The sequence below is a fragment of the Dipodomys ordii genome, unplaced genomic scaffold (assembly GCF_000151885.1).
Source record: "Dipodomys ordii isolate 6190 unplaced genomic scaffold, Dord_2.0 Scaffold7, whole genome shotgun sequence".
NCBI lineage: Eukaryota > Metazoa > Chordata > Mammalia > Rodentia > Heteromyidae > Dipodomys > Dipodomys ordii.
In genome coordinates, this window is record NW_012267223.1 from 23,354,611 (window position 1) to 23,365,741 (window position 11,131).

Below are 11,131 nucleotides of genomic sequence, written 5' to 3' on the forward strand. Positions count from 1 at the left end.
CTTGAGCTCTTCAGCCACAGCACCACTTCTGGTTTTCTGAGTGGTTTATTGGAGATAAGAGTCTCATGGACTTTCCTGCGCCAGGCTGGCTTTGAACCTCGATCCTCAGGTCTCAGCCTCCTAACTAGGATTACAGGAGTGAGCCCCCAGCGCCCAGCAATCTGGGTGTATTCTTAGCTATTGAGCCCACAATAGTTACCAGGCCTGACTCAGTTGATTGTAAAGGAAATAATTTTGTGTGTGTATGTGTGCCAGTTCTGGGGCTTGAGCTCAGGGCCTGAACACTATCCCTGAGTTTCTTTTGCTCAAGGCTAGCACTCTACCACTTGAGCCACAGAGCCACTTCCAGCCTTTTCTGTTTATGTGGTACTGAGGAATCGAACCCAGGGCTTCATGTGTGCTAGGCAAGTACTCTACCACTAAGCCACATTCCCAGCCTTTTCCCCCCCCCCCCCCCCAGTTGTGAGGCTTAAACTCTGGGCCTAGAGCTTTTGTGCTCAAGGCCAGCGCTCTACCACTTAAGCTCCAGCTCCACTTCTGGCTTCTAAAAAAAAATTTAAGGGAGATAAAGAGTCTCACAGATACTCTGAGGTTGGCTTTGAATCATGATCTTCAGATCTCAGTCTCCTGAGTAGCTAGGATCACAGACAAGAGCCGTGACTTTTTAAAAAAATTTTTTTTGGGGGGGGTCCGGGCGTGGGGCCTGAACTCTGGGCCTAGGGCTGTCCCTCAGCTCTTCAGCTCAAGACTAGCGCTCTACCACTTGAGCCACAGCACCACTTCCAGTTTTTTTCTTTTTGCTTATGTGGTGCTGGGGAATCGAACCCAGGGCCTCATGCATGCAAGGCAAGCACTCTACCACTGAACCATCTTCCCAGCCCAACTTTTTAAAAATTTTTATTTTTTATGATACTCCATAGGATTGCACTTTTTCATTTCCTCTTTTTATTTTTTATTTTTATTCATCAAAACAGGTGTTAAAGACAACTATTGTCAGCAAGAGGTGGAAGAAGATCCTTACTTTGGGGTATTGTTCTAGGTAATTACCAAAGTCACAGCATTTTCTCTCTTACTTCAGGTTGCAGTAAAATTCAGAGACTCTGTTGACAACTTTCTGCCACCATGGGGGAGCTTTTCCGCAGTGAGGAGATGACTCTGGCTCAGTTATTTCTACAGTCAGAAGCTGCTTATTGTTGCGTCAGTGAATTAGGAGAACTCGGGAAGGTTCAGTTTCGTGATGTAAGTACTTGTGGGGCTGCTTCTTGATGACCACTGAACTGTTTTTCTTGTTAATGTCTAATGGCTTTATTATAAATGTTTTGCTTTTGTTTGCAAAAATAAAGGAGTAACAATACAGAACTGTCTTACAGAATGTAGACTACATGCCATGTTTATAGAAGTAAAAAAAATTTTTTTTTTGTTGATCATGGGGCTTGAACTCTGGACCTGAGCCCTGTCACTCAGCTTTTCAGCTCAAGGCTAGTGCTCTACCACTTGAGCCACAGCCCACTTCTGGTTTTCTGGTGGTTTATTAGAGATAAGTGTTTCACTGCTTTTCCTGCCCGGGCTGGCTTTGAACTGTGATCTTCAGATCTCACCCTCCTTAGTAGCTAGGATTATAGGCATGAGCCACTGGCACCTGGCGTAAAAATGTTTTGTGTTAGTCCTTCCATGCCTTTGCTAGAGCACTTTCTTTGAAAACCATCCTAAGCACTCTCAAGGTACTTGTTTGGAATGCTAGGAGAGGAAAGATAGCAAACTAACTTTTCACTTTGAGTTCCTATAAACAAAATATCAGGCATGTAGGTATAGATACATTGTGCATAAGTAAGCGTGTATACTGATAGCCCATTTTATTTTGAGTACTTAGTGAAGATATCAAAAGAAAATGAACAATCTAAGAGTAAAAACTACAAAACAAATACAAAGCCCTGAATTCAAACCCCAGTACTGCTAAAGGTAGAAGGTGTGTACTATGAGGTTTATAATCTGATCAAGAAGTCTTAATACACATTGCTGAAAGGCAGTGTTCCCTGACTCAGATCTTCCTATTATAGTCCCAGAGCTCCATGTACCTCTCATTCATCATGGTCATGGTTTTACATTTCATAGTGGAGTACTTGGTTAAAGTTTCTCTCTTCATCTATGACCTATGCACCAAGAAGATAGGCATGTTTTCTGGTTATGGGTATTGTATCTTTTTTTTTTTTTTTTGGTCAGTCATGGGGCTTGAACTTGGGGCCTGAGTGCTGTCCCAGAACTCTTTTGCTCAAGGCTAGCACTCTACTGCTTTAAGCAATAGCTCCACTTCTGCTTTTCTGGTGGTTAATTGGAAATGAGTCTCATGGACTTTCCTCCTGCCTGGCATGGCTTTGAATTATGATACTCAGATCTCTACCTCCTGAGTAGATAGGATTATAGGCATGAACTAACAGCACCTGGCTCAACCAATGCTTTTTAAGTTCAACATTGTTTCTGAGATTTGATCATATTAATTTAAGTAGTTGTGGTTCATTGCTTAAAACTGCTCTATATGGGGCTGGGCAGGTAGCTCAGTGCTAAAGTGCTTGCCTTGAATGCATGAGGCCCTGGGTTCAATTCTTCAGCACCACATAACAAAAGGCTGGAGTGGCACTGTGGCTCAAGTGGTAGAGGGTTAGCCTTGAGCTGAAGAGCTGAGGTACTGCGTGTAGGCTCAGAGTTCAGTCCCCACGATTGACAAAAACAACAACCCAAAAAACTGCTCTATAATCATTTTAAGCACATGCAGTTTTTCCTGCTTATGAATGTTAAGGTTGATTCTGATTCTGTTTAATAAATGTACATTCTTTTGTTTTGTTTTTGCCAGTCCTGGGGCTTAAACTGAGGGCCTGGGCACTGTCCCTGAGCTTCCTTTGCTCAAGACTAGCACTCTACCACTTAAGCCATGGTGCCACTTCTGGCCTTTTCTGCTTATGTAGTATTGAGGAATAAAGGCCAGGGCTTCATGTATGCCAGGCAGCACTCTACCACTAAGCCACATTCCCAGCCCTATATGTACATTCTTAAGTATATTTTTGGCATACCTATATGATAGTTGTTCTAGGACAAAGATCTTAGTACATCTATTTCTTTGGTATTGAAACTTGAACTCAAGGCTTTATGTTTGTTAGGCAGGTGCTCTACCACTTGAACCACACCCATAGGACCTCTTTCAAAAGAATGTTTTACTTTATTTCATTTTGAGGTATAATCCAGATTGGCCTCAAACTCAGTGATCCTTCTACCTTCCCAAGTGCTGGGATTGTAGGTATATGAAACACTAAAAAGTTTTTTCCCCAGTATTTCTTATTTTTTTTTGGTCGGTCATGAAGATTGAACTCTGGGCCTGGGTGCTGTCTCTCATCTCTTCAGCTCACGGCTAGTGCTCTACCACTTGAGCCACAATGCCACTTCCAGTTTTCTGAGTGGTTTATTGGAGTTAAGAGTCTCATGGAGGGGGCTGGGAAGATAGCTCAGTGGTAGAGTGCTTGCCTTGCATGCCTGAGGCCCTGGGTTCTATTCCTCAGCACCACATAAGCAAAAAGAAAAAAGTCGGAAATGGCGCTGTGGCTCAAGTGGTAGAGTGCTAGCCTTGAGCTGAAGAGCTGAGGGACAGTGCCCAAGCCCAGAGTTCAGGCCCCACGACCGGACCCCAAAAAAAGAAAAAGAGAGAGAGTCTCATGGAGTTTCCTCCTTGGGCTGGCTTTGAACCTTGATCCTCAGATCTCAGCCTCCTGATTAGCTAGGATTACAGGTGTGATGCCTGGCCCAGTATTTTTTAATATTCTTTTAAGATTTATTGACTGGGGGCTGGGAAGGTGGCTCAGTGGTAGAGCACTTGCCTTGCATGCCTGAGGCCCTGGGTTCAATTCCTCAGCACCACATAAACAAAAAGAAAAAAAGCCGGAAGTGGCACTGTGGCTCAAGTGGTTAGAGCGCTAGCCTTGAGCTGAAGAGCTGAGGGACAGCGTCCAAGCCCAGAGTTCAGGCCCCACAATTGGACCAAAAAAAAAAAAAAGATTTATTGACTGGGGATGGGCATCAGTGGCTTACACTTGTAATTCTAGCTACTCAGGAGACTAAGATCTAAGGATCACAGTTCAAAGCCAGCCTAGATAGAAAACTAAAAATAGAGCTGAGTTTTCTAGTGATAGAGTACAAGCCTTGAGCAAAATTGCTCAGGGACAGTGCCCAGATCCTGAGTTCAAGCCCCACCACTGCCAAAAGAAAAAACAAGATTTATTGAGGATCAAAGAGAGTTCTTACTTATGTAACTTATCTTTATTAATATTTATTATATTAAAATTTAAATTTTAGCAATGTTTGTTAAATCATTTAAAATAATAAACCTACTGCCTGTTGTCATCTCTATTACTTTTTTTTTTTTGGTCTGTTGTGGGGCCTGAACTCTGGGCCTGGGCACTGTCCCTGAGCTCTTCAGCTCAAAGTGAGCGCCCTACCACTTGAGCCACAGTGCCACTTCTGGTTTTCTGGTGGTTAATTGGAGATAAGAGTCTCATGGACTTTGCTGCCTAGGCTGGCTTTTAGCTTGATCCTCAGATCTCAGCCTCCTGAGTAGCTGAGATTACAGGTGTGAGCTACTGGCACACGGCTTATACTATTTTTCTGAAAAACATATTTTTATACCAAAACAAACAAAAATTACATTAAGAAGAGTTTTTTTTTCATTTTTCTTTTGTATGCTGGGGATAAAACCCTAGGCCTTTCACCTGTGGCTTATACCTACAATTCTAAGTACTCAGGACGCTGAGATCCAGAGGATCTTGGCTTGAGGCCATCCTGCTCAAAAATAATCCTCAAGACTCTACTTTCAGAATAACCAGCAAAAATCCAGGCACAAACTGTAAAGCACTAAATGAACTAGTAAGCCAAGGAAGCTTGAGGTCTTGAGTTCAAACTCTAGTCCCATAGCAGGAAAATAAATCTCTCTGACCTGTGTCACTAGAATAAGCAGGAAGTAAGAAACACATGGTGATATTAAAACCATTGAGGTGATGGTGATGAGGAATAGCCAAGGGGAAAATCAAACCTATCTTTTCCTGCTCAATAAAAAGTATAACTTGATTTTTCCTGCTCAATAAAAAGTATAGTTTGATTAAAAAAATATTTTGGGATTGTCCATTCAATTTTGCAAGTCTCTCAGTTTGAAGTTGGCTCATTATTTCCTCATGATTTGTTTTAAGTTCAACAGTTTTGTCAAGAATACTACATAAATGATAGTATGTCTAAATGTATTGTATTAGAAGGTACATGATATAATTTATTCTTTTATTGGTAGAAGTAAATTTGATCACCTGACTAAGGCATTGTTTGCTAGATTTCTCCACTGTTAAGGCATTTTATCCTTGTGATTAATAAATAATGTGGGGTGATACTTTTGAGAGTTGTATCAATATCCTTTTCTCCCAAACCTTTCTACCTAATAGTTTTTATATCCTTTGCTTTGAAATCTCAGTGATTACAGTGATACTTACAAAAAATGATTTTTTAATTATTCCTCTGCAATTACTAATAACAACTCTTTTTTTTTTTTTTGCCAGTTGTGGGGCCTGAACTCTGGTCCTAGGCACTGTCCCTCAGCTCTTCAGCTTAAGCTAGCACTTTACCACTTGAGCCACAGTGCCACTTCTGTTTTTTTCTGCTTATGTGGTGCTGAGGAATCGAACCCAGGGCCTCATGCTTGCCAGGCAAGCACTCTACCACTGAGCCACCTTCCCAGCTACAATTCATTTTTAAAAAGGAAAAATGAACTTAGGGCTGATCTAGTTAGGGATCACTAACAACACTGAAATGTGCAAGTTTTGTTTTGTTTTGTTTTTCAGTTCTGGTGATTGAACCCAGGACTTACAACCTGTTAGACAAGCACTCTATTCCTAAGCTATATACCTCCACCATCATCATCATTGTTATTCTCCTCCTCCTTCTCTTCTTCCTTCTCCTTTTCTTCCTTTTCCTCCTCTCCTTTCTTTTCCTCTTCCTTCTTTTGTTTTTAGTACTGGAGATTGAACTTTGTGCTCACTAGACAGATGGTATAACACTTGATCCACATTCCTAGTCTCCTCCCCGGCTTTTTTTTGTGCTAGTCCTGGGACCTGAACTTGGGCCCTGGGTGCTGTACCTAAGATTCTTTTTCTTAGGGCTAGTGCTCTACCACTTGAGCTACAGTGCCACTTCTCTTTTCCTTAGTAGTTTATTAGAGATAAGAGTCTAACAGACTTTCTTACTCAGGCTGGCTTTGAACCATGATCCTCAGATTTCAGCCTCCTGAGTAGCTAGGATTATGGATGTGAGCCATCAGCACCTGGCTCCTAGCCCTGTTTTGTGTGTCCAGAAAAGCACTTCGGAGGCTGAGGTAGGAAGCTCAAGCTCAAGGCTAGCCTGGACTTTATAGAGGACCCTCTCTCAAGAAAACAAAATAAAGCAAAACAAAGAACCTGACGTATTCTAACATTATGTACATTTTTCTTGCAAAATTAAAAGGATTTTGATCTTCAGATTTTGATCTCCTTAGGTTTTATTATTGTTATATATCTATATCTGTAGTATATGTACACAGATATGTAGTAGGGAGTCTAGTTCTCCACCCCCTATGAATATCCAATTGTCTTACAACTTTTTTTTTTTTTTTGGCACTACTAGGACTTGAGCTCAGGACCTTATGCTTTCTAGGCAGGTGTTCTACTACTGAGTCATGCCTCCAGTCCCTTTTTTGCACTGTGTTTTTTTTTTGTCGGTCATGGGCCTTGAACTCTGGGCCTGGGTGCCTCAGCTCTTCAGTTCAAGGCTAGCACTCTACCACTTGAGCCACAGCACCACTTCTGGCTTTTTCCATTTATGTGGTGCTGAGGAATCGAACCCAGGGCCTCATGCATGCTAGGCAAGCACTCTACCACTGAGTCACCTTCTCAGCCCTTGCACTGGTTATTTTTGATAAGGTCTCACTTCCTGCTTGGACATGTACTTGGACTACAATCCTCTTATTTTTTTGGCTTCCCATCATATATCAGATTACATGTGTGTACTACCATGCCCAGCTTCTGTTGAGATGGTCTCTTGTATGTTTTGTCCAAGCCTGGATTTGCAGTACTCCTGTTCTCAGCTCCCACATAGTTAGGATTGATCCCAGCTATTGTTGAGAAAGGGTCTTGAGTGTATGCCTGAGCTGGCCTCATACCTTGATCCTCCTAATCTCAACTTTCCAAGTAGCTAGAATTATAGGGGTGAGTTACCAGCTCCTGCTCAGAGCAACTTTTTGATTATGTGTTCTTATTTTATGATTTGTGATCTCATATGTAAAGTATCAAATTTTCACATACAATTTGGATCTGTTTCTAAGTTCTTTTTTGGCTCATTGGCTTATTTATCTCTGTCCTTATAGCAATTGTCATTTCTAAGATTTGATGTTTTATAGGGTAAATATTCTACTTTATCGGAATTATCTTGCCTATTCTAACTTCTCTGTGTTTTTCCATATTCATTTTTATTCTTTTTTTGTTGGTTTTAGGGCTTGAACTCAGGGCCTGGGTGCTGTCCCTGAGCTTTGTCGCTCAAGGCTAGCTCTCATTTTGAACCACAGGGACCCTTCTGATTCTCTGGTGGTTAATTGGATGTAAGAGCCTCCTAGAGCTGGGCACTGGTGGCTCTTGCCTGTAATCCTCGCTACTCAGGAGGCTGAGATCTGAAAATTGCAGTTCAAAGCCAGCCTGGGCAGGAAAGTCTGTCTGTAAGACTTATCTCCAATAAACTACTCAGAAAAAGTTAGAAGTGAAACTGTGGCTCAAAGTGGTAGTTGCTAGCCTTGTGGGAAAAAAGCTCAGGGACCACCCAGGCCCTAAGTTCAAGCCCTACAACTGACCAAAAAAAAGTCTCACAGACTTTCCTGCCCAAGCTGGCTTCAAACTGTGATCCTCAGATCTCAGCCTCCTGAGTAGCTAGGATTATAGGCAAGAGCCACCAGTGCTTGGATTCATGTTCATTTTAAAATTTAGAATGAGATTGTTAAATTTTATTACATTTTCTGCTTTTTTTTTTTTTTTTTTTTTTTTTTGTCGTTCATGGGGCTCAAACTCTGGGCCTGAATGCTGTTCCAGAGCTCCTCAGCTCAAGGTGAGCACTCTAACACTTGAGCCACAACGCCACTTCCTGTTTTTTGTGTGGTTTATTGGAAATAAAGAGTCTCATGGAGTTTCCTGCTCAGGCTGGCTTTGAACCATGATCCTCAGCTCTCAGACTCTTGAGTAGCTAGGATCACAGGTGTGAGCCACTGACGCCCGGCTTGCTTATTTCTTCTATAAGATTCTTTTTATTTTTTCTTTGTGCTAGGCCTGGAACTTGAACTCAGAGCCTGGACTCTGTCCCTGAGCCTTTCTGCAAGGCTAGCGCTCTACCACTTGAGCCACAATGCTACTTCTGTTCTTTGAGTGCTTAATTGGAGATTAGAGTCTCACTGGTGGGTAGGGTTGGGGGTAGGTGTCTCATGGGACTGGGAATGTGGCTTAGTGCTAGAATGCTTGCTAGCTTGCATGAAGCCCTGCTGTGGCTCAAGTGGTAGAATAGTAGCCTTGAGCAAAAGAAGCTCAGGGACAGTGCCCAAGCCTGAGTTCAAGCCCCCAAGACTGGCCAAAAAAATATTATTTTTTGCTGAAGTCAGGCACTGGCCGGTCATATTAGTAATCCTAGCTACTCAGGAGGCTGAGATCTGAGGATCATAGTTTGAAGCCAGTCTGGACAGGTAGTCTGAGACGCTTATCTCCAATTAGCCTTGAGCAAAAGAAGTGCAGAGACAGTGCCCAGGACTGGCAAAAAAAGAAAAAAAAGAAAAAAAAAAGTTTCACAAGGACTTTTCTGCCCTGGCTGGCTTGGAACAACAATCCTCAGATCTCAGCCTCCTGAACAGCTAGGATTGATTACAAGCCACCAGCACCTAGCTTCTTATTTTTTTTTAAAGCTATACTGAAATACATATAGTTAATGTTCCATCATATTCACCCATGTATAATGTGCACTTCAATAGTTCTTGATGTAGGGGCTGGGAAGGTGGCCCAATGGTAGAGTACTTGCCTTGCATGCCTGAGGCCCTGGGTTCGATTCCTCAGCACCACATAAGCAGAAAAAGCCAGAAGTGGCACTGTGGCTCAAGTGGTAGAACGCTAGCCTTGAGCTGAAGAGCTGAGGGACAGCGCCCAGGCCCAGAGTTCAGGCCTCACAATCAGACACCCCCCCAAAAAAAAAAAGAAATCTAATAATAGTTCTTGATGTATTTCCAGATGTAACCATTACCACAGGTTTACAACTTTCTGAAACCCTGAACTTATTAGCAGTCTCCCCATTCCCTCCATCACCACACTATACCCCACCTCACTCTGGAAATCAGAGTAATGAACTTTCTTTACCCATTCTATATAGATTGTATAAATGGAATTATATAATGTTTTTGTGTTTTGTTTTTGCCAGTCATGGAGCTTGAACTCAGGACCTGGGCACTGTCCCTGAGTGGCTTTTTGTTGAAGGCTAGCCCTCTACCACTTGAGCCACAGTGCCACTTCCAGCTCTTTCTGTTTATGTGGTACTAAGGAATAGAACCCAGCGCTTCATGCATGCTAGGCAAGCACTCTACCACTAAGGCACTAAGGCACATTCTCAGCTCCTAATGTATATTTTTATGATTGGCTTCTTTTCCCTAACAAAGTTTTTCAGGTTCATCTATGTTGCAATATGTATCATTGCTTTTGGCATTTTTTGGGGGGAGGGGTCAGTCGTAGGGCTTGAATTCTGGGCCTTGATGCTGCCCCTGAGCTCTTCAGCTCAAGGCTACTGCTTTACCACTTGAACCACAGCACCACTTCCAGGTTTTTCTGCTTATGTGGTGCTGAGGAATCGAACCCAGGGCCTCATGCATGCAAGGCAAGCTCACTCCGAACTGCCTTCCCAGCCCCAATTTTTTCATGTTTTGAGTAAGAGTTTTCAGGTGCTGTCCCTTAGCTTTTTTACTAAAGGCTTGCACTCTAATACTTAAACCGCAGCTTCACTTGTGGCTTTTTGCTGATTGGAGATAAGAGTTTCTCAAATTTGTCGGTCTGGGCTGGCTTCTAACTATCATCCTCAGATCTCAGCCTCCTATGTAACTAATATTACAGGCAGTAGCCACCAACACTTAACTCCCTAATTATATACATTTGTGGAATACAGTGACTTTATTTATATATGTATGTGTGTAATTAATGTGGATATCTCTTATCATTTTTGTAGTAAGAAACTTATTTTGAAATGTATAGTGCATTGTCTTTGACTATAGTTACCTCTTTTGTGTGATAGATCTCAAAACCACCTCCTGTCAGACTTTCTACCCTTTGGCCAGCAACTCCTCCTGTCCTTCTTAACCTCTCCTACCTGAAACTTTATAATCTTTGACCAACAACTTCTCTATCCCCTCACTTCCCCCTACTCCTCTCTGGTAACCATCATTCTACTCTACTTCTATGAGTTTATCTTTTAAAGATTCTACATGTGAGATCATGAGGTATTTTTCTTTTCTCTGTGAGGTTTATTTTACTTAATATAATGTCCCACACTTTCTTCATCTGTTGATAGATACTTAGCTTTGATGAATAATCCCGTGAACACAGAAGTGATTTCTCTTCCCCATAGTTTCACTTACCTTTGCATAGATTTCACTTCTTTGCATAGGATACCCAAAAGTGAGACGGTAGGATTGCTGGGTCATATCCTGGTAGTGGTGGTTGTGGGTTTTTTGGGGATTTTTTTGGTCATGGGGCCTTAGCTCTTCAACTCAAAGCTAGTGCCACAGTGTAATTTCCAGCTTTTTCTGCTTATGTGGTGCTGAGGAATCAAACCCAGGCCTCATGCATGCAAGGCAAGCACTCTACCACTGAGCTACCTCCCCAGCCCCTGGTTGTGGTTTTCTGCTTTTTTTTTCGGTGGCATTTGGATCAAACCCAGGGGGGGCTGGGAAGGTGGCTCAGTGGTAGAGCACTTGCCTTGCATGCTCGAGGCCCTGGGTTCGATTCCTTAGCACCACATAAGCAAAAAGAAAAAAGCCGGAAGTGGCGCTGTGGCTCAAGTGGTAGAG

At 42.4% G+C, this 11,131-nt stretch overlaps 1 protein-coding gene across 1 annotated transcript in view; it reads left to right on the plus strand.

Annotated features, from left to right (window-relative positions):
- The window catches only part of Atp6v0a1 (ATPase, H+ transporting, lysosomal V0 subunit a1), an 80,538-nt gene that overhangs the window by 16,660 nt on the left and 52,747 nt on the right, over positions 1–11,131 (plus strand). The window contains exon 2 of the mRNA XM_013037426.1: positions 1,079–1,239. Coding sequence (XP_012892880.1) covers positions 1,123–1,239 — 117 coding nt within the window. The 5' untranslated portion in view covers positions 1,079–1,122. The remainder of the gene's footprint in view (positions 1–1,078; positions 1,240–11,131) is intronic.